General features: G+C 26.1%; 1 protein-coding gene across 1 annotated transcript; it reads left to right on the plus strand.

Moving 5' to 3' along the window:
* The first annotated feature begins 2,995 nt into the window (after positions 1 to 2,995).
* LOC117166879 (protein Skeletor, isoforms B/C) lies at positions 2,996 to 22,174 on the plus strand. The gene is made up of 12 exons (XM_033351298.1): positions 2,996 to 3,288; positions 5,413 to 5,632; positions 5,766 to 5,874; positions 5,970 to 6,208; positions 9,020 to 9,188; positions 9,544 to 9,664; positions 9,741 to 9,877; positions 11,780 to 11,915; positions 13,450 to 13,639; positions 13,738 to 14,093; positions 19,761 to 19,868; positions 21,848 to 22,174. The coding sequence occupies exons 1-12, from the start codon at positions 3,213 to 3,215 to the stop codon at positions 22,042 to 22,044; spliced, it is 2,058 nt and encodes a 685-aa protein (XP_033207189.1). The 5' UTR covers positions 2,996 to 3,212; the 3' UTR covers positions 22,045 to 22,174.
* The last annotated feature ends 5,548 nt before the right edge of the window (positions 22,175 to 27,722 follow it).

Genomic DNA, 27,722 nt, shown 5'->3' on the forward strand with positions numbered 1-27,722 from the left:
TGTTTAAAAAATTATTAAAATGTTTGGATTTTATATTCTTACAGGATCTCTTGTACACACCGAAAATAGTAATTGAATCTCTATTCACGAAATTTTTTAATCGATTTTTTCTTTTCACCAACTGCGCATGTGTCAGGAACCATGGTGATCGATCAAATAGTGCTATTGATTTATCTTGCAACACATGTATCAAAATTTCTGCAAAAGTTATTTATAAATTATAAATAAAATAATTTTGTAAATCAGTGTGGTGGTTATTGCTGGAAAAATGCCTGCTCCATTCCCAAATTTTAAAACTGTTTTCCGGTCAAATAAATAAAATAATCTAGTATGGAGCATTCTTGATAGATAAATAACAGCACTCAAGTTTATTTTCTCACTGCAGTAAAAAAATAAGGGCCGTTCAAAAACTATGTCACGCTATTTTAGATCGTTTTTCTACCCCTTCCCTTTTTCATTATGGATCACTACACAAAGTTTTCCTGCCCCCCCCCCCCCCCCCCCCCCCCCCCCCCCCCCCCACACCAACCTTTAGGTAAACAATTTTTCTTCGATTTTATGTTTTGAAAGCTTAAAATAAAACATATCAAACATAAGGTCTTAGTATACTTCGTGGCTTAAAATGCTTTCAAAAGTTTAATTTTCATCGAAAAAGCTTAATTTTCTATTTAAATTCTGCATCTAAATATTTGAATTAATTTAATTAATTTTTAAGAAACAAAAATAGTTTTAATTTTATAACAAACAGTGCGGTGTTTAAAAACTATTCGTTTAACTCTCAAAAAAAGGAGAAATTTTTTTTGAAAACATTAAAATTGTTAACCAAGCAATTATCTGGAAGATAGATGAATTCTTAACTCCGCCTTTTTATAAAAAAATCTATGAATTTTTAACATAGAAAGATGAATTTTCAATCAAATAGATGAATTTAATGAAATAAAATTATCAACCAGACTGTGGCATTTACAATCAAATAGTTTCACTTTTCACCAAAATGGATGAATTTTACACAAAACAGTTGAATTTTTATATAAATAGTTATATTTTTAACCATGAAAGAGGATTTTCACTATCAACCAAGATGATTTTTCTATCTAAGATGCTTTTTTAATGAAGTACATGAATTTTGAACAAGATAATTAAATTTTAAATATAATAGTTTTATTTTTATTTTAATGTTAAATTTCGGATTTATAAAGGTGAATTTTACCACAAAAAAAAAGGAATTTTCTACCTTAGCTGATCAAGAAGACATTCAAATTTTCTTCAAAATATTTCAAGCGAAAGGGGCGAATTTTCCACAAAATAGTTGAATTTTCAACCTAGAAAGATTAATTTTTAACTAAAAGATCCTATTTAAAAAAAGATTAAAACTGCACTCAAAAACAGTTGCATTTTTAAGCAAACAAGACTAGCTTTTTTTGGAACTGTTGAATTTTCCACCCTAAAAGTCGAATTTTCTACATGTAAGTTTATTTTTATCCAAAAAGCTTAGTTTTTATTCAAAAAGGATCACTTGCTTAAGAAATTACATCTGAAATGATTTTTTAGTCAAATAAATGAATTTTTAATCAAATAATTAAATTATCAACAAAGTAGTTGGATTTGGCCATAGAACGAGTTTTCCACAAAATAATTGAATTTTCAACCAATTAGTTAAATTTTCAACATTAAAATATTATTTTTTAACCAAATGATCGAATTTTCAACAAATAACTTTACACAAAAACAGTAGCATTTTCAATAACAAAAAATACGATTTTTCTAAAAGAATTGAATTTTCAACAAAAATGTTTATTTTTATCCAAAAAGCCCAATTTTCAACCAACAAATATAAATTTTCCTCCCGAAAAAGATAAGCTTGCTATCTAAGGTGATTTTTTAGCAAAGTAATTGGATGTTTAACAAAATAATCCAATTTTCAACAATATGTTTGGATTTTTAACCAATAGCTGAAAAATCAACCAAGAAAGTTATTATTTTACCAATAAACGAATTTTCATTAAAATACATGAATTTTCAACGAAATATATAGTTCCATTTTCAAATAAAAAGATAAATAAAAAGATAAATAAGAAGATCAGTAGTTTAATCCTCATCCAAAGCAGATTAATTTTTAAATGAAAAGATTTAAAAATGGGAAAAGTGAAATAAACGCGATCCAACAAAACAATTGAATTTTCTACTCAAAAATAATAGAATTCTCAAGCCAGAAAGACTAATTTTTAACAAAACAGTTGAATTTTTTAGACAACAAAAATTTACAACCCGAATATATAAATGTATTTTAAAAATTCATATTCTACCAAATTTTTAAATTTTAGACTAAAAGCCTTCAATTTTTAAACGAAACGATTACTTTTTTTCAAATAGTAGAATTATGAACCAAAAGAGTTAAACTCTGTACAAAAAATATAAAAATAAACGAAAAAAATTAAAATTTGTTTTAAAACAAAGAAAAATAGTGGATTTAAAAAAAGGTGGAAATACGTGAATAAGGGAAAGAATGCTAAGTTTGTATTTTAATGCCTTACTAGTAAAATAAATTCACTCATTTTCATTCTTACAAGAATTTTAAAAAATTCTTATTGATTTTTATATTTTTCATGTGTTGTGTGACATATTCTGCGCCAAACCCTCCTGATCCTACGACAAAAATAATCACAAAACCTATCCACACTGTCATTGTGACGTAGTTTTTTTATCATTTCCAAAGGCTAAAAATGTTGATTAGAAAATCATGGTTTTTTTAGGAGAAAAAATAATCTCATCACAAAAATTAAAATTGATGTTCTTTATGGTTTTTGCCCTTTAAATTATTATTTGTTGATCAATGTCCAAAAACAAGACTTAATTATTATTTTAATTCAAAGAAATCGTATTTTGGCGCCTTAATATGTACACTATCAACGATTTCTATTTCGTCACAATACACCGGACGTGGTACCAAGACCACTGTACTTTCTCTTTCTTCTGGAGGACGAAGTCTTGTACTATCGGTCCCACCAGTAACCGTCCACATTTCTCTTTGTCAAGAGCAAGGTTCTATAAAGTATTTTCAACTGTTCTCCATATTCTAATTTTATTTTTTCAAATTACTGGTCCCCAAAATTTGAAAATTACTGAGAAAAATATGTAATTTTTAAACAATTGCGCAATGAGTGATTCTAAGTCCCAAGAAAGACTTGCAGGGATTCTGCAATGATAAAACGATGAAATATTTAGTTAAAATGTGTTGGTCTTTCGACCTTTTGACAGCGATTATTTGCTTTTTGTTCATTTCAAGAGGTAAGTCAAACACCTTTGTTAATATTTTTTGCATTTTATTATCAATATTTTTATTAATTTATTTAGTTCTTGAATTGACTAAGATGAAACATGTTTTACTTTAGCCGCCTGAGTCAGTGTTCCGATCCGGCAATGAAATCTCCGCTCTAACGGGATATGCATTTTATCCGAGCATCGAACTCCCACACTGTAAAAAAAACTAAATGACTGTTTTATTTTAGTGAAAAAATAGGCAATTGATAATAAATTGAATTTTTAATTTAAATGAAAAATTAATTATTATTTTGTTTTGAATTCAAATGAAATGAAATAAAAGTAAAAAAAAAATAATATTTACAATATGATCAAGACTAGATCAAAGAACTTGGAACTGAATAAATTTTTTGTTTGACTAACATTTGATTAAATTCTTAGTATAAAAACCTGTTCCATCAATTTAAATGTAATTTTATTTGATTTATTTAATTAATCTGTCTGGAAAGTTTGAATTTGAATATTAACTTTATACATTTTTTAATAAGTATTTTTGAATTCTGGACTTAAAAATTTTCAAATATCGATACAATAATTCAAATGCTTACTTCCGAAATTATTTGATTTTTTCACACTTTTAAAAATTGTATAATATATTAAATATTAGAGTTAAACGTAGTTAACTTTAGAGTATTTCAATATTAAATTGATTTTATTTCACTTTGATATTGTTTAATTTTGAGAATAATTAACATTTTTCTACATTTATCAGTCTTTTAAAATAATTCAACATTCTACACTTCTGCGTAAGAACTCTACTAAATCAAACATTATGGAAGTTTTAAATTTTTGGGAATTGATCTTCAACACTGGAAATTTCACTTTTTGAAATTTGTATTTTGGAATCAAAAATAAACTGAGAATTTAAAATCCCTTGATTTAAAAGCTTTAAAAGTTTAACAATTACATTTTTTTAGAATATATAATGCTTAATGCTCAAGATCCAATCCTTTTTAAATTATACGACACATATTTTGCTAATTTCAAAAACAACAATTTTTTGCAAAGCTTGGAGTTTTTGAATTTTATGTTTTTCAAAAAACACCTATTTCTTCTTGAAAATTCTGTAACTTTTGACTTAATTGAGGCATTTAATTTTTTCCCAGCTTCTGATGGAATTTATCTTTCTCTTTTGAAATCCATTCAACATTTTAAAAGGGTTAAAAAAACAAAATGTTCTTTTTTAAAAATATACAGAACTTATTTTCACAAACAACGCACCTTTTTATTTGTTATGTTTTCATTTAATTTGTCACTCTGTAAGAAAAACATCCAGTGAGTTTCAGGCAGATTAAACCATTTTTGTGATCACAAGAATTGTTTTAAAAAACAAATGAAGTTTCATAGTTTTCTTACAAAGAATGACAGATTTAAATGTTTTAAAACAAATATTCCTCATTTTAAAAAGATCTACAAAAAATACCTCCTACACTTTTATGATATCTTGCATCGTTCCCATGAAAAATTAAAAAATTAATGTTTTTGAAAAAAAATCTCGTGCTCACAAATATTATTTGATCTTCATACAAATTACAGGAGGTATTTTTAATATAATGAGAATGCAACTTAAAAACCATTTGATAAAATAATAAAGGGTCTTTTCCATCAAATAAACTTTTTATACTATTTTTAATTATTTCGGAAGATAAAGTCGAATTTAATAATTAAATTATTGATAACTATTTGGTGAAAGCACTATTAAAAAAAGAAAAATTTTGTTATTGTCAATAAACGATAATAAGTTTAGAAAGTATTGATGCTGAAGAAAATAAAAAACGTTAATACGCTAAAATACTATTTTAAAATTTTTAATTAAATTTAAATTAAATTTTTGTATTTCTGTGTTCGAAAACGAGAATTCGAATTCAATTTTTTATAAACTTGTTATCCAATAAACCCATTCTCGGAAAAATGTTGTTTATCGAGTTATGTTCTGTTATCCTTCATGTGAGGTTTATTGAACTGAAATATAATTTCAAAATTCTAATAAAACACTTAGTTAACGATTCATATTTGAAAGAGTTATTAAAATCTTCCTGATTAGAAATGACCAAATTTCTAATTAATAATTTAACGTATTTTGTAATTTAGTTCATACTCAGGAGGACAATGAAGAATATAATGGAAAGTACCTTGGAAAATTAAATACCTATCACCATCAAGTAGGCGGTGACGTCTACGTTGTTGACGAATTTACATTACTTTTTAAAAATTTCGTTTATGATGGAAATGGAGGAGATACATTTTTTTGGGCTGGTAGCACAAATCGGCCAGGGCCTCAAGGATTTATTGTTCCTGACGAATGGGGAAAGTTAGTAGGAAATAAAAAAATTGCTTTGTTCCTTTTGATAAAAGTTAAAAAAAATATTTGATTTGCCTCTACTAATGTAATATAATTATTAATTATTATGAAGATACGAAACAATATTATTTTAAAATTCCAGGACAAATTTACTTGGCCCCTACTCAAATCGAGATTTTACACTGACATTGCCTGATAGTAAAAAAATCAGGGACATCAAATGGTTTGCAGTATACGATATAAATAGTCAGGTATTTTAAATGAGTTAATTAAAGAATTAATTTTTTTGTTATCTCAATCAAGAATAAAAAAATTGGTTTTTAAAATTTTGTTTTTCTTAAAACAGAATACTTTTGGCGATGTGTACATCCCGGAAGAATTCGATCCGCCAGGTCCTCAAAAGATACAGCACTTTTCCACAAAAGGTAACGATGTATCTTCAGATTCAGTTGAAATAGTAGATGCGAAAACACTGAGAATTCCGAAATTCACTTACAATGGTAAAGGAAAAGACACTTATTTTTGGGTGGGTGTTGGACCACAACCTTCCAGTAAGGGAACAAAAGTTCCTGACGAATATGGCTAGTATGTACCAAAATCTTCTAATTTTTTCACATTGCCCTATTGAAAATTTCGACGTCGTCAACTACGTAGGACACTAATTTCCTAGCATTAAGTAATTAATCAAGAAATGAAGAAATCTTTGAAACTCTTTTAAATCCTGTAAAATCCACAAATCATATCTAATCCCTTTAATACCCCTTAAAATCGTTGATATTTTTAGTAATTCCTTGAAATACTTTAAAATACACTAAATGTTTTTAAATCCCTTGAAATTGTTAAAATTCATTGAAATAATTGAAATACGTTGAAATTCAATTCAAAATCCTTTTTCAAAATCTTTTATATTTTGTTGTTGTTGATAAATTGCTTTAAATCCTTCAACATATCTTAAAACTTTTTAAATACCTTGAATACCGTAAAATCGATAAATCAGATAAAAGCCCTTCAATATTCCTTGAAATCTTTGAAATTTCTTTCATTAAAACACCATAAAAATTGTTCAATTCCTTAAAATTGTCCAAATGCCTTGAAATGATTGAAATATCTTCAAATAGTTGTAATTCCTTGAAATTCTTTGAATATATTTAAATTAATGAAATCCATTGAAATTTACTGAAACATATTCCTTCGAAAATGATGAAATTTTGTAAACTCTCTTACATTCCATAAAATCCCGGAAATCAGATAAAATCCCTTTATAAGAATCTCAAAATCTTTTATATTTGTTTAATTCTTCGAAATCCTTTAAAATAACCTAAAAGTTTTAAAATCCCTTGAATTTGTTGAAATCCCTTGAAATTTTTTAAATCTGCTGGAATTACTGAAATCCGTTGGAATTGACTGAAATATAATCCTTGAAAAATGATGAAATTCTTTAAACTATTAAATTTCGTAGAATCCACAAAATCAAATTAAGCCCTTTAAATCCCTAGACATCAATCCAATGTTGTTAGAAATTTCTTTAAATTCTTTAAAATATCCTAAAACTGTTAAACTTCTTTGAAATCGTTGAAATCCCTTGAAACTAAAAATGGTTCGAATTCTTGAAATCGTTGAAATCTTTTGTAATTGTTGAAGTCCATTGAAATATATTCTTTACCTAATTTAAAATACCATAAAAGTTTTAAAATCCCTTGAAATTAATGAAATACCTTACACTTTTTGTAAATCTCTTGAAAATGTTGAAACCTCTTGAAATTGCTTAAATTGTTGAAATTATTGAAATCCATAGAAATGATTGAAATCAGTTAAAATTGACTGAAATATATTCCTTCGAAAATGATGAAATTTTTGAAACTCTCTTTAATCTCGTAAAATCCACAAAATCAGATTAAGCCCTTTAAAATACTTCGACATCTTTCTTATTTTTTTAGAAATTTCTTAAAATTTTTGAAATATCTTAAAACTTTTGAAATTTCTTGAAATCGTTGAAATCGCTTGAAATTGTTGAAATCCCTTAAAAAGGTTGGAATCCCTTGAAATCGTTGAAATATTTTGAAATTATTTAAGTCCATTGAAATATATTACTTTAAAAAATTGTGAAATCTTTGAAACTCTTTTAAATCCCGTAACATTCGCCAATCATATAAAAACCCTTTAATATCCCTTGAAATTTTTGATATTTCTTGAGATTCCTTGAAATCCTTTAAAATACGCTAAGAGTTTTTAAATCCCTTGAAATTGTTGAAATACCTTAACAAAATTTAAATCTCTTGAAATGGTTAAAATTCGTAGAAATTTACTGAAATCAATTAAAAACACATGATCCCTTGAAAACTTTTCATTTTTTTAAATTCCTTGCAATGTTAGAGAATGTTTACATTTATTTTTAAACCTTTGAATCTCTCAAATATTGCAAAATTCCCTGAAATCGTCAAAAACTTTGAAATTTCTTAAATCTTTCGACATTTTTTAATCACTTTAAGTTTTCTATAATTAGGGTGGCAGTTTTAAACAAGGGCAAAAAATTAAAGGTCACTTCTCGATTTGCTCAATATTTTCATTGTCATTGAAATTCTAAAAAATCGAACTCTCAGGGCTGCAAATTTTCCCATTTAAATTAACCAAAACTAAACTGCAAATTCAAGCACTCAAACAATTTTCATTCATTCATTTTTTATTTAAACTCTAACGTTAAAAATATAAATCCACGCAATCATTTTCGATGCTCCAAATTGATTTTTATTCATCATTTATATCATATCATTATATCATATTTGTGTTTTAAGTCGTTTCAAATTAATAATTATTCAATTTTAATTTATGCATGCAAATTGAGCACTTTTGCTTAAAAATTAAAAACAATTTAATTGCAAAAATTAAAATTGTATCGCTCAATGATACAATTTCAAATTTGAGCGATTTAAGGTTGTCTTTTTAAAACAATTCAGTTAACAATTGCTTAGTTTTCATTATTTTATCTATAATTTCTCATTTTTAAATGAACATTAAAATGTTCCTTAATAATTACAAATTTTCTTTTTCTTTCAATCACAATTTTTAATGGCTTAAAAATAGAATATTTTAGATTGAAAAAATATTTCAATACGATTTCAAATTGAATAAAAGCGTGTTTATTATGAAGTTAATAACTTTCAAGTTATTTTAAAAATGAAAATAGTTTATAAAGTTTCCGTCGGACGTTTACATTTGTTGAATTACTAAGAATTTTGAATTGACTTTGCAGTTTGCGAAAACAGTAACATCAGTGTCATTTTTTTAATAGTAGTAAAATAATTGCATTGTTAAAAAAAAGTTTCCTGCTTAGTTTACGACGTCCGTATTTTAATAAATATATTGTTTTTAAATTTTTTATTCCATATTTATTTATAGTTTAGAGCCGTTGAGAGCCTATAATACGGAAGATATAACAATTCAATTACCAGGAAACTTTACTGTTTTCAACATCGATTGGCTCAGTATTTACGACGTTGAAACAAAATCCGATTTTGGATTCGTCAGTATTCTAGAGGGTCTCAATGTTCCGCCATCTTTAGTTAAGGTGACATAATTTGTTCATATCACCTTTTTCAATATTTTAATATTATTTATTTCCATATTGAGTAAATGTTCAAATTTTTATATAATTGTGAAAAAAAGTATAATAAATTTCTTATAGGAAAACCTTTATATTCATGTACACTGCATTCTTTATATTATTTTTTCGTAAAGGTGTAACGTCTATAATAGTGAGTTATAAACCCTTTAAACAGTTTTTAAATTATTGAAAAGCTATTAAAGTAAAAAAAAATTACACTAAAAAATATAATGCTTTCTAGTTCTAAAATCAGTCCTGTTCGAAGGTTTTCTGAAATTGAAGAATCTAAAAAATAAATCTATTCTAAACAAAATTTCAGATTATACCAACGAAGAAAATATTGGAAAACTTGGATAACTGCGTTCAACTCCATAGTAATTACCAAATGAAGTGGCAAGTTTTTGGGCCCCAAATCACAATTGGACTTATTGGTCAAATAGGTAAACGATTTTTGTTTCGAATTTTAAAAATAAAATTGAGAATTAATTTCCGACTACTTATAAATTTAAATTCCAGGAAAACATGATTATATGGCGTTTGGTCTTTCTGGGTCTGAAGAACACAGTCAAATGGAAGGCGCAGATGTGGCAGTAACATATATGGATGATATTCGAGGATATGCCTTGGACTACAACGTTACTGCTAAAGCACCTGTGAGTAATTTCCTATGAACACTAAAACCTGGGTTTAAGAAATCTGAGTTTACAAGGTTCCTAGAATTGCAGTCCTCGACTTTTTGATGATGCGGGGTCCGCGGGACCGAAAGAGAGGCGGTGCTCAGTCATACGTGACAAGCATCAACGTAGCGACAACGGGAGCAGTGCGCGGGTACTCAGGCGCATAATATTATGTACACTGGAACTTGGATTCACCAAAAGTTTCGGGGATAGCTTTAGTAGCCTTCAGTGGTTCATCCAGAAAATTCAAACGTAAACAGTCAGGGCCCCCTGAACCATTTCCTAATATTACACAATATATGGGAGAGTGTACTCGCGCACTGCGCCTTTCCGTTACGCAATTGGAAATTATTAAGATGGCCCTGAATGTTTACGTTTGGTTTCCTGGATTTACGATCAAGGCCACTGCAAGAGATGCCCGAATCTGTTCTTAAATCCAGGTTTCAGTGCATTTATAATAGAGGGTTGATACAGATCAAGGAATTCCAAAAAGTCAAAGAAAGTTAGGGAATTTAAAAATGGTCAGGGAAAGTCAGGGAATTGCAGGGAAAACCTGAATGATTCAGGGAATTTTCGAAAAACTGAACTTGAAGTTTATTCATCCACAAATTAAGGTTCTTATCTGAAATTTTCAGAAATTTTCAGAGAGAAAACATACATATAAGCTCTGTTAATGAAATAAACGTGTAACATTATATGAGTTGAGAATTCATTTTGCGGTTGAAAATAGTATTATTTTGTTGAAAATTTTACAATTTTATTAAAAAATCATTCTTTTTCGTTGAAAATTCAACTATTTTGCTGAAAATTGGGTTTCTTGGGTTAAAAATTTAACTGTTTCGGAAAAATAAAAACTACGCGTTTAAAAAATCATATTTTTGGTTCGAAAATTCAATTTTTTGTTTGAAAAATTCATCTTTGTGGTATGCAAATTTAACATCGTGGATTAAATTATTATTATTTATTTACTCAAATCTTTCTTGTTTTAAAATTCAACTATTTTGTTGAAATTTTCTTTTGTTTCAAAGTTCTCATATTTGGTTCAAAGTTCGACTTTTTTGGTTCATGTTTTGGTAGATAATATTCTGGGTAGAAAATTCATCTGTTCGGTAAGAAATTCAACTATTTAATTGAACATTCATGTACTTAGTTGAAAATTCGTCTTTTTTGGTAAAAAAGTAATCCAATTAGATGAATTTTAATAATTTTGGTTGAAAATTTAACTATTATATTTTTATTTGAAATTGATCTTTTTTAATTGAAAATTTCTGTATTTTCTTGAAATTATTTTTTTTTAGGTAGAATATTTTTCTCGTTAGATGAATATCAACTTTCTGGTTAAAAATACATTTGTTTGAATAAAAAATCATAATTTTAAATATATTTTTTTTCAAAATCGTATTTTTTAGTCGAAAATTAAATTATGTTGGTAGAAAATTCGTTTTTTTTTTGCTGTAAAATTTAACATTTTGGATCGGATTTTTTTTTATTTACTGAAGAATGATTCTTGATTTAAAGTTCAACTCTTTTGTTGAAACTTTCTCCTCTTGGTTCGAAAATTAATCTGTTTTGATGGAGAATTTAACTATTTTGAAAATTCGCATTTTTTATAAAATTCAAGTACCTTTTATTAATTATTATAATATTTTTGGTGGTAATATCAATTATTACACTTTTTGCTAAGCCATATTTTTTTTTTATTTGAAGGTTCATCTCGCTGGTTAAAAATTTAACTATTTTATTAAAAAAATTTTTTTGGTTTAAAATTGTTTTAACTGAAAATTGAATTATTCCCTTTTTGGTTCAAAAATATATTTTATTACTATTTATTAAATGATTCACTGATTATTTATGATAATTCATGTGAATAATTTTAAGTGTGGAAAAGTTCTCGGCCAATATAAGGGAGTTTGTAAGGATGATCTTGTTGGAGGACTGGATAGTAATCAACTTATTACTGCGTCAAGAGAAGATGGACTAACAAAGATCTCGTACAGACGTACTCTTATTTCCTGTAAGTTGAATATTATTACACTTCACATTGTTGAAAACTCATTTTTTATTTGTTGAAAATTCCTTTTTGTTTCTAAAAATTAAACTGTTTCATTTTTGATAGAAAATTTATGCTTTGTAACTTGAAAATTCAACTATTTGGTTGAAAATTGATGTATTTTATTGAGAAATCGTCTTTTTTGTTAAAAAATTAATCTGGTTGGCTGAGAATTCATTTTCTTGTTTGAGGATGGAATTATTTTGTTGAAAATTGGTCTTTTTTTAATTAAAAATTAAACTGTGTGGTTGTAAATTCTACAGCTTTTGTTGAAATTTAATGTTGAAAATTTATCTATTTGGTTTAAGATGTAACTATCTGGTTAAAATCGTATTTTGCGGTTGAAAATTTAACTGTTTTGATGAAAATTCGTCCTTTCGGATGGAAAACTTATATTTTATGATATAAGTCATACTCTTTTGTACGAAAATTGATCTTTCTTGGTTAACAATTAACTTCCTTATTGAAAATTCAACTCTTTTTGGTTGAAGATTACTTTTTGTTTCAAGAAATATAATAATTGGGTCAATTAAATCCGACATTTAAAAAAAAAAACTAGTAAAGATGTCACTGAACAATTATTTTTTCTATTGGATATTCGACCATTTTTTGAAAATTCATATTTGCAAGTTGAAAATTCAACTAACTTATACAAATTAGTATTTTTGGCTTGAAAGTTAAACTATTAGGTTGAAAGTACAACTGTTTTGTTAAAAATTGAATTGTGTTGTCAAAAATTCAACTATTTTGTTAAACTTATTTAATTTGGTCGATGATTCAACTGTTTTCTTGAAAATGTATCTTTTTAGTGAAGTCATTTTGTTTAAAGTCTTTTAAAATAACCTTTGTTGAAGAAAATTTAACTTGTGGTCTTCAAAAAACGTATTTCTAGCTTGAAAATGTGGGTTATTTATTAAAAAATCTATCAATTTTCAGTTTAATTATAACCTTTTTGTATTTAAAATGCGAATATTTGGTTGAAAATTTCACTATTTCGTTAAAAGTTCAACTATTGTGTTGAAAATATGTGTCTTCTTTGAAAGTTGAAATATTTGGTTTTAAATGAAGCTGTTTAGTTAAAAAAATTGTATGGTTGAAAATTTAAAAAAAATGCTCTTTTTTTATTAAGAATTAACTTATTTATTGAAAATTCATCTGTTTAGGTTCAAACATAAATTGTCGTATAAAAGATTCGATTTTTTAGCTTGACTAATTGAACTCTTTCGTAGAAAATTAATCTTTTTTGGTACAAAATTGAACTTTCTTGTTAAATACACAATATACAGTTCGAAATGAAATCATAATATTTTGAAGCGTTTCGTATTGAATTCAACATGGTAATTATGGAATCTACAACAGTTTTACGTAAATGAATTTATTCCCTATTATTGCCCTGTTTTCGTGAAAAATGACTGCTAACCCAGTTTTGAGAGACCTTTGGTACGTGAAATCTGTTATTATTGTTTAAACTGAGCTGAACATTTCTTGGAAATTATAGCTGATAATGGAGATAAGACATATCCAACTGATCGACCAGTATACATCGTCTGGGCTTTAGGAAGACTTGATGAAAACAACGAACCCAATTTCCACGACATTTATCCAAAAAAAGATATAAAATTGAATCTGGGTCGTACAGATCCTGAAAATTCTTGCATGGATTTCACAGTCAATGACAACTCTATAAGGTAGTTAAACTACACCAAAAAATCAAACTCTTTTATTCTTTGTCTTCTTTTGACCCTCTTTCTTATTTTTTGTCCGATTAAATTTTTATTTAATACAGAGAGCCATGGGAGAAGGCAGATATTGTCGATAGAAGTATCAGAACCTTCAAAGCAACTATTGGTCCCTCAGGAGGCCGGAAAGGTTACCAATCCATAACTGGTCAAACAACTCTGGGCCTTGCTTGGTACCTAAATGGCCAACTAATTCCTGAACTCTATCTACGTAGAGGCTTGACCTATAATTTTAGAGTTCATGGAGGTAATAATCCTCATAGTGCCGAATTATATCATCCACTTATCATAACTGATGAACCACATGGTGGATATGACAGGCTCAGTGATAGTGCACAAAGTAGAGTACGAGTTCTCGCTGGAGTCGAATTTACCAGGCGAGGCAGACCGAGGCCAACTGCAGGTAAAATAAATTACACTAATTTTTAATGGGGTATTTGCATGTTTAAAATATTTTTTTCTTTGCGTCATCAAGAGCGCACTTAAAACAGAGTGTAATCGCTTGAGGAAAGTCTCTACAAATGAGTTTAAATATTTTTTTTTATCTCAGGGTGAACGTTTTAATCGAAGAAAAAAATTCCCGGTCATTTCCCGGTTCGCAAACGTTTTTCCCGGTCAATACAATTGAAAAAATCGAACTCTATTTTAAACATTTTTCCATTTAAAGGAATAAAAAATAGACAACAAATTAAAGCATTCAAAGTGAAAGTCTTGAAATTTAAACTTTTAAAATTGAAGTTTAAAAGTTTTTCAATTAAAAAATGTGTCTTCAAATGCTCAATTATTTATAGATATAAACTGGAAGGTACTAGCATTTTTAAATTCAACAGTTTTCAATGAATTAAAGATAAACTGCAAAATTCAGGATTAAATCTAAATATGTAAATCCACGGTAACATTTTCAATACTCTACATTAAAGAATCAATCAATGAACTTTAAAAATTTTCAAAATTATATTGTTCAGTTATTTTAGACTAGAAATATTAAAAAGCAATGTTTTAACTTAAAAGCTCTAAAATTAGAAGTTAAATTATTTTCATTTTAACTGGGTTTAGCATCCTTGAAAAGCTTTAAAATTTTATTTCAAAATCTTGAGAAATCTAGAAGTTGTCATAAATTTATTCAAATTTCAAATTATTTTTGAAATTTTTTGAAAACTTCTAAATAACTTTTAAAATTAATTGAATTTGTTGAAATGATATCAAAGAATATAATTGAAGTTTGTGTACCGGCAAAATTCGACTATTCGTACCGAAATTTGGGTGCAAATCCCCACAACCTAATTTGTTTTAAATACAGATTTTTTCAGAATTAAAAAAAAAATTTAGAAGCTTTTTAAGAATTGTGAAAGGTGCAAAAAGAATTAAAACATTTTCTTAATATTCCTAGGAAAATTGAAAATGATTTTTTAGTTTGAAAAATTATTTTAACAGAGTATTTAAAAAGATTTTAAGAGATTTCCAAAATTTCCAAAAAACACCCTGGATTATTTTAAGGATTTTTAAACAAATATGCAGGATTTTCTAAAAATTGTAGGAAAAATTGTATTTGAATTTTAAATTAATTTTTAATCTTTTCCAACCTACTCAATATCTCTTAAAATTACTGAAGTTTTTTCTACAAAATAATAAGTATTCAAATACTATTTCTGCATAAAAATTCAACAATTTCGCTTATAAATGAAACATTTTTTAAATACAACAATAAAAATTGTAACGTGAAAAGATTATAAGCTTTTCGAAATTTAAACAATTAAAACTTTCAATGTCAAACAATTAAAATTAAAATTTTTAACTTTTAAATATTTGGCTTCAATTTACTATTATTAAATTAACAGAAAAATATTGCTGAATATTAATTAATTATTCTTTTTTCTAACGACAAAATTTCAAATTAAATGGGTTCAAAAGTGAATAATTTTAACTGAAACAATATTTTTAATTCAATAAAAGCCTTATATTACGAATATATTTTTATTAAGTCATTTTTAAGTAGAAAATAGTTTATTAAGTTTCAATCGCACCTTTACATTTTTTTAATGACTAAGCGTTTATAATTGAAAGCGGTAACACTCTGGAAATTTTTAAACGAATTTAGAATCGTTTTATCAAATACATTATTGTTCAGTACTTAATACTTAAAGTACAGATCCATTTTTAAAATTATTTATTTATATTGACAGTTGGTAGTATAATAGCGGTCAAGAAATAAATTTCCGGTCATTTCCCGGGTTTCCCTGTCCCGCGGCCACCCTAGATCTATAACAAGTATCCTTTTAAAAATTTGCGCTGTAAAGTAAGGCATTGCTGATTCGGCGCAGCAGCGACAATAATGGTCGACCAATCAAAATTCGAAGTGAGCCAAACAGGATTGGCTGGAACAGTTTTATTAGAGTACCGTGCCACTGTTACAGAGTTATTTAAATTATGTTTTTGGGTTGGTATTATCTTCGTCCAAAATTTCATTGATCCCAAAAATTATTTATCCTAAAAAGGACTAAAACGTTACTAGATTAGCAATGAAGCATTCAAAAATAATTAGATAATCTAGAAATTGTTGTGTTCTTTATTAACTATTTAGTAACACTGGTACATGCAATCATTTGCAATCACCTGCAATCTCGATGCAATCACCTACAATCTCGATGCAATCCCATTTAATCCTTTTCGATCCAATACAGTCGTTCTCAATCCTATATTTCAATGCAATCCCTTATAATTTCACAGAATCTCGATGAATTCCCATGCAATCTCATATACTCCTTTGCAATCGCATTCAAGAATTTACAATCGCTTATAATCCCATGCAATCTCGATGCAATCCTATTCAATCATTTTTACAATCCTTTATAATCTAATGCAATCCCTTGCAATCCCATGTAAGCTCATGCAATACTTTATAAACCCATACGGTAATTTACAATGCAATGACATCTCTTACAATCCCATACAATCTTGACGCAATTCTTCGCAATCACATGCAATCATTTAAAATTCTGTGCAGTTATTTATAATCCCTTATATTTTGAATTAATACCTTATAATCCAATGCACTCCCTTATAATACCATGCAATCACTTATAATTCTAGGAAATTTTATGCAATCACTTATAATTCCATGCCATTATTTACAATTTGTTATAATCTTATTTAATCCTTTGCAATCACATTCAATTATTTACAATACTTTATAATCAAATACAATCCCTTATATTCCCATGCAATCTTTCGCAATTTCATTCAATAATTTGCAATACTTTATAATCGCATGGAATCTGGATGAAATCACTTCTAATCCCTTGTAATCAAAGGCAATTCCTTATAACTCCATACAATGTCGATGCAATCTAATACAATCCCTTGAAATCCCAAGAAAGAATGTATAATCCCTTATAATCTTATGTAATTTGTATATAATTCCATGCAATCAATCAAAATCCGACATCAACCAATGCAATATTAATGCAATTTCATGCAATCATTTACAATCCCTTACAAGCCCATTTCTATGTTGATGCAATCTCGTACAATTATTTAAATCCCTTATAATCCTGTGAAATCATTTACAACTTCACGAAATATAGATTCAATCGCTTATAATGTTATGTAATCTCGACGGAATCCCATGCATTCTCATGCAATCCTTTCCAATTGCATTCAATAATTTACAATTACTTATAATTGCACGGAACCTTTATGCAATCCCACGTAATTATTTATAATCCCTTATAATCGAAGGTATTCCTTTATAACCCCATGCAATCTCTATGCAATTCCATGCAATCATTTGCAATTCCCCATCAAGCCATGCAATATCAATGCAATTTCATGCAATCATTTACGATCCCTCATAATCCCATGGAAGCCTTTGCAATTCCATTTAATCTTGATACATTCCCAGTCCATTATTCACCGTCCTTAATAATCCAATGCAATCCTTTACAATCATATACAATCTCGTGCAATCCTTTCAAATCCCATGTAATCAATCACAATCCATTATGATCTCGTGCAGTCTAAATGCAGCCCTATGCAATCATTTTCAATGCCTTATAATCATATGCAATCCCTTAGAATCCCATTCAATCATTTATAATCCCTTGTGATCCCATTCAGTCTAAATTGAAGCCCTTGCAATTATTTGGAATCACTCATAGCCTCATGCAATCTCAATGCAATACCATAGAGTCTTATGCAATCCTTTACAATCCCTTATAATCGCATCCAATCATTTATAATCCCTTATAATCCAATGCAATATCGATGCAATCTCATGCAATCATTTACGGTCTCGATGCAATTCCATTCAATATTGATTTAATCTCATGCAATCTAGATACAATACGATAAAATCTCGGTGCAATCATATGGTATCTTATGCAATCCTTTGTAATCTTTGTGATCTTATCTCATGAAATCTCATTAAATCCTTTTCAATCCAATCTAGTATTTTCTAAACTCTTGTAATTCCACCACAAGAAAACATATTGTAAGAAATTTTGTATAGGTCTATCATGATTTTCCTATTACGGATTTCTTATCACTTTTTTTGCGATTCTACGAAAATCAGGATATAAAAAAATAATGTTAAAATATTGAAAGATTTAATGCAAAACAGAAAGAGAAAACATATGAGAGAAAAAGTATACAAAATTCACGGGATTTTATCGGTTTTCAAGAGATTGAAAAATTTTTCCACAAAATTTCAGGAATTTCATAAGATTTCGAAACATTTTAAGGGATTCTAGAATATTTAAAAAGATTTCCAAGAAATTTAAGGTGTTCCAAAGGACTTCAAAAGATCATTCTCAAGGTATTTCAAGTGATATATATTTATTTCATTGGATTTTTTACTATGTACAAAAATATCAAGGGATTTTAAATGCTTTCAAGAGATTTCAATACATTTTGTTGGGTTTTTAAAGGTTTCAAAGAATTTTTCGATATTTTAAGGATTTTATTTAATCGCCAGTGATTTCGAAGAATTTCAAATAATTCTAGGAACGTTAATCCTTAATTTAACTTTAATAAAGAATTTTAATTTATATTGAAAATTATATTGAATTTGAAAATTTCCGAAAGATTTTTGAGCTCTTAACATATTTTAAATAATTGCATAGAATTTCAAAATATTTAAAACATTTCAAGGGAATTCAAATAATTTAGCAGGATTTTTCCAAAGACTTCGAAAAAGAACTCCAAAGAATGAATTAAATTTTTTGAAAGGGTTTTTCTCTGGAAAATATTTCAAAATTTATCAGGGGATTTTAAGAGATTTCAGAGTATTGTAATGGATTTTAATCAACTTCAAGTGATTTTATAGATATCAAGGGAATTACAGATTTTTTGTGCGTAAAGTTTATTTGTGCAGAATCGTATTTTTGTATTACCTATTTTATCTATTATTAATTTTCTATAATTTATGGAATTTTTTTAATCTATATGCAATCCCATGCAATCTTCCAATCTTGCAATCTAGTCGACACTAAAAAACTGAGTCATTAAACCCTCGAAAAAAATTAGATTTCTCAAATTGTAATTATTTTCAGCTATTATTATATGCATGTATATTATAGATCTGTAGACTTGGGTTCGAATCCCAGCGGAGCTAGAAAAAGATTTCACAGTTAAAGAATAAAAATATTTGATTCTTTTTATTTTTGGACTAGCGGATCGAAAACTTTTATTCCGTCAATAAAAAACTATATCCCTAGTCGATAAACATAACATCAATGTTTATTATTTGATAAAATACTTATAAAAAACAGAACTTTTTCCTAATTTTGTTTCCTTAGCTTTACATCTTAGGATTTTTTTTTCTATATTTGACAACACGCATACACGACAGTAAATATATCAAAAAACTTTGAAGAATCATTGCTGTCTTTAAAAATTATAATAACATTTATTATTATGAAATGAAAATCAATTTCTGTACCATTTTTCTTTACTTATTGTTCAACTTGTTACCAAACCTAGTCTTGAAAATGATTTTTTAAAATGAAAAAGCAGCAAAAGTTTAATATTTTTATTAACGAAAATAAATTTCTTAATGAACATTTTATTTTAGTTGGCCCTTTGTGTTTGAGCAAGCACAGCGATCGAGACAGAAGATTGGACGATGATTTTCCCAGCTTTAAAAAATTCAACAGATCTTTGATTCACACTTGCGAACCAGGTTTGTTTCTTAATTTCCATTTTTTTGCTTCTAATAAGTAGTCAAATTGTTTGCCACTAAAAAGAATTTCACATTTTTAGTTTATTAAATTCAAATGAATTAATAAAATTAAACAATAATGTAATCATTTTAAATTAATAGTTCAAGTATATTTATTGTGTCCATTTTAAACAATTTTAGCAATCGTAACGTTTCATTGAATTTAAGTTTATAAAAACCTTGTTTATTAAAAACACTTTCTCGAATTTTCGAATCAGTATATATTTTATAAAAGTTAAAATATTTGTATAAAAATTGGTAAACCTTTTTTCTAGTCCTATATAAAATGCATTCTTAATTTCAAACTTTTTTTCTTTAAATAATAATTTTAACAAAAACTTAAGATTTGCTGACCTCATACAATTTATCTACAATATTTTAAATTTGTTCGTCATGAGAAAAACATACATTGTGATATATGTATATTTTAAATAATATATTTTCAACGAATTAATCTTAATTAATTTATTGTATCAGTATTTGACATTATTTAATATTTGGATGTACTCTCCATTGAATAATATATTTTTTTAATTGAACAATTTTAAACTGTACATGAGGATGAAATAATATTTTTAATGACAGCATTCAAAATTAAACAATAAACAGTTATAAATCAGAAAAGTTAAAAATTGTACAAATACATTTTTTTTTAATTATAAAAGGAATATTATACAGTTTCAAATGTCAATCTTCAAAAATTATTGTGCAACAAATTTTGAATGAAGAGCCTTAATAATTCAACAATTTTACATTTAACAAGTAAAAAAATTGAATAATTTTTTATTTTAAATTGTTATCTATAAATAAGAAAATTTAAATCGAATTAAAAAATTTGAATTTATTTTAAATTCGAATCCCGCTATTGTTAAAACCATTATTTAGCGATGGAAGCGTACCAAATTAAATAATTTCGAATGCAAATATTTCAAATTAAATCATTTTAAATTAAATGGTCAAAAATGAAAGCCAACAAAATCGGTCAGGCGCTATATAAACAAATCGATCTCTGTATTATCTTACTTAGAAATTAAAAAATTATGATAAGATTATATAGTGACTATTGTCTAAAATTTACTTTAATAGATTTCTTCATTGAAATTGGTCGTCTGTCAACCCACGAATATTCAAAGATATAAATTTTGTTTTTTATTTTAATTTTGACATTTTTAGATGAAAAATAATTGAAGTTTTTTTTAAATGAGGTTTTTGCCTTTAAATAATTTGGAATGGCCACATTCCATAAAACAAAAAGCTGTTAAAAAATGTAAACCAATGTTTAGCATTAAATTTTAAGAGAAATCCTCATTTCCTAGTAATTAAATGTAAAAAACAATTTCTTAAAAAAGTGCCTAACCGATTGTTCTATGTTTCATCATTAAATGTTGATGGGATAGTATATTCCCATGAACAATAAAAAATCCTATTTACTTACAACTTTAATTTAAACTTGATTTGGCCCCGTCCTAAATTTGCTGCAAGTTAAAATTGTCTTATATCAAATTATTTATCATTCTTACATATTGACTATTGAAGTTTAATTAACATTAAACACTTAATAATTAATTAAATAAATATATTTTTTTAACTGCGAATTCTTTCAATCATAAATATTTCACTTTGGAAAGTTTTTACGTTTATTTCTTGTTAATTTGAAAATTCAGATTTAATAAAGCTCAAAGTTAAAACCTTCTAAATAAAACATATATTAGTGTTTAATAATTTCTTAATTTTCAAACCCATCATTTTCAATTTAAAATCGTTTGATTTTGAAGAGTTTTAACTTATTTGAATTTTAAATGACATATTTCTTCAAAATTGTTCGCAACAATCTAATGATATTATCGTGAAATACTGTATTTGCTTTTTAAATAAAAAAATGAATTTCATTAACAATTTCAATTAGTAAATGAAATGATCCTATATTATTTTCTTTGCAGGAGAAGGTGGTATTTTGGAAATAACGCCGAATTCGTCTTGGCCTGACTTCGTGTATTATAATTCCTTTACTCACGCGAATATGGGTTGGAAAATTCATATAATTGACTCTTACACCAGAAGCGAAGGAATTATTCGTCAATCTAGTTATTTCATAGCTATTTTGTCAGTTTTTCTAGCCTTGTACAGAAGCTTTTAATTTGGCCATCCTGCTCAAAGTACTCAGAGAACATAGTTTGTTGAGTATACATTTTTTGTATTATTTATAATAAGTTAAAATGAAGACTACGATTTTTGTTATTTTAAAATAAAAAAGCCTAATTTAAAAAGTCAAAACCCCAGCCTTTTCTGACTTATTTTCGCTTTCTTCTCTGCGAAATTGCAGAAAAATTATTAAAAATATAAAAATATGAAAGATTAAAAATTATTATAATAGAATATTCTTTAAATTCGTTAATTCACTTTTCCCACATTGAAGCATTGATTCTTATTGAAGAACACTTCAATTTTAAACGAAGTTTGATATTTTTAAATTTGTAACGGTTTAATTCAACTTGAATTCATTATTATGAAAGCTTCCAACTAAAAGTCATATATCTTTCAGCGATTTTAGAATGATTAAACTTTGATGTTTTACAATTGGATCTGTTAAAGTGGCGGTGAATTTCTTTTTTTTTTACAGAAATCGCAAATATTTGTTAACATTTTTTTTTATTTTTTAATGCTAAATCAGGATTGTTACTATTTTTCATGTTTAGTTTCGTATGATAGTTTTGTTAACCAGTAAAAATTAATTTAAATGTGCAGTTCCTAATGCCTTTTTAGAATTATTAAATTAAATTAAAGGTTTCCAATTTTAATATTTTCAATAGGATAGGCCTAAAAAGTTCAAGATTTTAAAAATTTTTTAATGAAAAGTTCATATTAGTCAGTTTTATTTCAATAAATTAACTCATGGGTTAATCACTATTCCGTTTAGGTATATACCTATTTCTGAATTGCCTTAAATTCTTTAAAAATATTCCTGGTTATTTTTAAAGATTTTGATAAAGTTTTAATAGATTTCAATAATTTGAAGGAATTTGTAAGACTTTAGCGTATTTTAAAAACCTCTACGCTTTCAAGATTTTAAAATTTTAAATGTTCTGGTAATTTCTAAAGATTCTAATGTAAAGAGATTTTATAACAAAGTGTAAATCAATTTTTAACTGATTTCATGATACTCATCCAATACTTTTTAACTTCAGCTTGGTTTTTTATAAATTTTATCGAATTCTTCTCATTTCCCTTAAATTATTATAAATTTAATCAAATTTTACTGAAATAGATTTTTTCGATGTTTTAAGACAATTTTTTAAATTATTTTAAATTATTTGGTAGTCATTAGACACACTTTTTTTATTTAAATTGATTGAAGTTACCTTAAATTTTAATAAAATAAATGGATAAAAAAATCCAATTCCTTGAAATTCTTTTGAATTTTTGATCGCCATCAGTCATTTCTTCAGTTACAAATTAGTAGGCTTTTAAAGATTTGAAGTGGTATCCAGTTTCTTGGAATTCACCCTGAATTCCTTTTAATTCTCTGGAATTGTTTTCATTCACTTTTATTCTTCTAAATTCTACTTATTTCAATCGATTTTTTTTAATTTTTAAAAGTTTGTATTCAATTGACCCTGAAGTATTTTAACCTCAGTTTAAATTTTTAGGCATTTCATCAAATTCCTTTGAATCTCCGTGAATTTTTCTACGCTCATTTCAAAGTTACTGAATTCAATAAAGTTTTTTTCACATTCTTAAATTTTTTAAATTCTTTTGAACTTTTTCCATTTATTTTGAATTTTCATGCATTTTATCGAATTCTTCTCGCATCTCTTAAATTCCTCCCAATTCATTGCAATTTCATGGAAAACAATTTTTATTTTTTTATTTTTTAAATTTAGTCCAGTCCATTTGAATTCTTTTAAATTTAACTTGAATTGTTTTGATTCTTATGAATTTATCCTGAATTTTTTGGTTACTCTTTGAGCGTTAAAAACGTACTCTGTTGGTGAGATAAAAGGTACCGTTTGGTCCCTATATTTTTATCACATAGTTAATGTGAGGCCTGCATTTGGTTAGTTTTGACCAAAGTTAAAAAAAATTGATTTTTTTTCTATATGTATTTTTTAATATATTTATTTCTCACGGATCTTAAAACATGAAGTATCTTTACATATTTACATATTTCCTCATTTAAAAAATATTATATTTCAATGGAATAAATATTTTTTTTCTTCATTTTTTACGGATCCTGCGTAAACGGATTTTTATGGATCTTGTGTCCAAATTGTTCATGTTTCAATATCCTTAAAAAATAAAAATAAATTTTTTTCTGAAACTTAAAAATATGTGTTACTTTAATTTATTAGAAAAAACATAAACATTTTTGAAAAAACGAAGCAAATTTTTTTGTAACTAAGTACAAATTTTTAAAATTGCACTTTTCTTTATTTTTTGGAAATATTTCATTTTTACGAAGAATTTTTTTACCTTTTTCCGTCTTTTTCCATAGACTTCCCGAACAACAACAAATTTGCTGTAAATAAAAATGTTGAACATTTTCAATAAATTTAATCAGTTTGAGATTTTTCAGCCCACCCTAGTCTTGAACGATTTATGACTCTTTAAACATCAATTATTAAATACAGGCATAAAAAATTATAAAATTAAAACCCGTTGAATCTTGGAAATCTTATTAAGTGCCTTTAATATTATAAATTATCACGTGAAATTTTTACACTCGTGAGATTTCATGAAATCTGATATTTCCTGAAATCTTGGAAATTTTATTGAAACACCTTGAGAGGTTTTAAAAACCATTTAAATAATTAAAATCTTTGGAGATCTTATTAGACCGTTAAAATCCATTTAAAAACCCTTAACATTTTGTTTAATTATCCTAAAACCTTATAGAGCCTATAAAATGCTTTTAAATCTTCCAAAATTCTAAGATATCCTTTTAAACTGCACAATAGATGTATGAAATATTTTGTTTCTGGAAAATTTATCAAAATGTCTTCATAAAAACTTTTTAAAATGAGATGAATCTTAAACTAAGAAAATAAATTTTTAACAAAGTAATTTAATTTTCAACTTAGTGATTGACTTTCCATTAAAAAAATTAATTTTCTGAAAAATTTTTTTTTCAACTTTTGAACAAAATAGTTGAACTTTCTACATAGTAATTGAATTTTCAATTAAGAAGATTTATTTTCTACCCAAAAAGACCATATTGCAACGAAAAGTTCAATTTTTTAGCCAAAAAGAGAAATTTGGTACAAAAAAGTTGAATTTTAAACAGAAAAGTTAATTTTCGACTAACCATTTGATTTTTCAACTAAAAACGATCAATTTTCAACATTAAAAAAAAAGAAGTTCAATTTAAAACTTGGTAATTGAACTTTGAATAAAAAAATTAGTTTTCTAACAAAAAAGACAAATTTTTAACCAAAAAGTTCCATTTTTAAGCCAAAAAGATGAATTTTTTACAAAACAGTCGACTTTTAAGAAAAAAAGTACACTTTTGACCAAATACTTGAATTTAAAAATAAAAACTATCAATTCTCAACAAAAAAGTTTAATTTACACACCAAAGAGATGAATCTTTAAAGTAAAAAATTAATTGTGAACAAAGTAGTTTAACTTTCAACTTAGTAATTGAATTTTTAATCAAGAACATTCATTTTCTACCAAAAAAGACAAATTTTTAACAAAAAAGTTCATTTTTACCAAATAGTTGAATTTTCAACAGAAAATTATCAATTTTGATCAAAATAGTTTAATGTTCGAACAAAACAAAAATCCTACATTAATAAAATGAATCTTTAAAAAAGAATTTGAACTTTCAACTTACATTAGTAATTGAATTTTCAATCAAGAAGATTAATTGCCTACTAAAAAAAATGACAAATTTACAATAAAAAAAGCTCAATTTTAGGCCAAAAGGACGAATTATTTACAAAACAGTTAACTTCTAAGAAAAAAATTCATTTTCGACACAATATTTGAATTTTCAACTAAAAACTGTAAATTTTCAACAAAATAGTTTAATCTACAAAACAAACAGATGAATCTCTAATTATGAAAAGTAATTTTTAACAAAGTAGTTTAACATTCAACTTAGTCATTGAACTTTCAATACAAAAATTAATTTTCTAAGAAAAATGACAAATTTTTCAGCAAAGACGTTCAATTTTTAAATCACAAGGACGAACTATTTACAACACAGTTGACTTTTAAGAAAAAAAGTTCATTTTCTACTAAGTAGTTGAATTTTCAACAAAAAACGATAAATTTTCAAAAAAAATAGTTTAATCTACACACCAAAGAGATGAATCTCTAAAGTAAAAATTAATTTTTAACAAAGTAGTTTAACTTTGAACTTAGTAATTGAATTTTTAGTCAAGAAGATTTATTTTCTACCAAAAAAGACGAATTTTCAACAAAAAATCTAATTTTTGACTAAATAATAGTTGAATTTTTAACTAAAAACTATCAATTTTCAACAAAATAGTTTAATCTAAAATTCCAAAAAGATGAATCTCTAAAGTAAAACGTTAATTTTTACAAAGTAGTTTAACTTTCAACTTAGAAATTAAACTTTAAATCAAAAAGATTCCTTTACTATCAAAAAAGGCAAATTTTCAACAAAAAAGTTCAATTTTTAAGCCAAAAAGAGGAGTTTTTTACAAAAAAGTTGAATTTTAAACAGAAAAGTTAATTTTAGACTGAAAATTTTAATTTTAAACTAAAGGCGATAAATTTTCAATAAAATAGTTAAATCATCAATACAAAAAGATCAATCTCTAATTAAAAAGGAAAAAAAATTTAAACAAGTTTCACTTTCAAAATACTATTTGAATTTTCAATTAAGAATATTAATTTCCTACCAAAAAAAAAGATAAATTTTCAACAAAAAAGCTCAATTTTGTAAGCCAAAAACAGAATTCTTTACGAAACAGTTAAATTTTGAACAAAAAAGTTTAATCTACAAACCAAATAGATGATTCTCTTTGTATTTTTCCGATTTGCGAAGAAAAATTTCTAAAAGAATTAGGTGTTTATGGGGGTTTCAAGAATATATTTTTTATTATTTTCTTCAAATTTTTAACACGAAAAAAGTATATTTTCTGGAAAACCCCACCTTTTTCATTCTTCCAAATATTTTTGAAAAGTTTGTAGTAATAGAAGGAATCATCAATTTTTCTCTTAATCTTGGGAAAATATCGCAAAAGAACAATAGACATTTTTGATAGGACTTTTTTAGACCTGAAAACTTTTATTTCAACATTTTTTATTATCTATCACTGGTATTAAGAATTTTTTATTTTTAGATTAATTAGATTAATTTTCTACAAAAAAGAACAATTTTCTACAACAAAGTTCAAAATCTAAGCCAGAAAGAGGAATTCTTCACAGAAAAGTTAATTTTTGACTGAACATTTGAATTTACAACTGAAAACACATTTTAAAAAAAGACATTTAACTTTCAACTTAGTAATTGAAATTTCATTTAAGAAATTATTTTCCTAACAAAAAAGACAAATTTTTAGCAAAAAAGTTCAATTTTTAAGCCAAAAGGATAAATTTTTTTACGAAATAGTTGACTTATTTGAAAAAAACGTTCATTTTTGACCAAATAGTTGAATTTTCAACTAAAAAATATCCATTTTCAACAGAATAGTTTAATATAATATTCCAAATAGATGAATCTCTAATTAGGAAAACTAATTTTACACGAGAGCCTGCATGAAAAAATGCATGGACATAAAAGAAGCTAGAGAAGTATGCCAGGACAGGAAAGTATGGCGGAAAATAGTTAATAAAAAGAGTGTC

This window comes from Belonocnema kinseyi, chromosome 2 (assembly GCF_010883055.1).
Source record: "Belonocnema kinseyi isolate 2016_QV_RU_SX_M_011 chromosome 2, B_treatae_v1, whole genome shotgun sequence".
Classification (NCBI taxonomy): Eukaryota; Metazoa; Arthropoda; class Insecta; order Hymenoptera; family Cynipidae; genus Belonocnema; species Belonocnema kinseyi.

What these genes read in the sequence shown, in the direction of transcription:
- LOC117166879 (XM_033351298.1), top strand. Translation starts at nt 3,213, where the DNA reads ATGAAATATTTAGTTAAAATGTGTTGGTCTTTCGACCTTTTGACAGCG. An exon ending in ACGTTACTGCTAAAGCACCT is followed by an intron (nt 9,878 to 11,779) that starts GTGAGTAATTTC and finishes AATAATTTTAAG; the next exon opens with TGTGGAAAAGTTCTCGGCCA. An exon ending in GTCAATGACAACTCTATAAG is followed by an intron (nt 13,640 to 13,737) that starts GTAGTTAAACTA and finishes TATTTAATACAG; the next exon opens with AGAGCCATGGGAGAAGGCAG.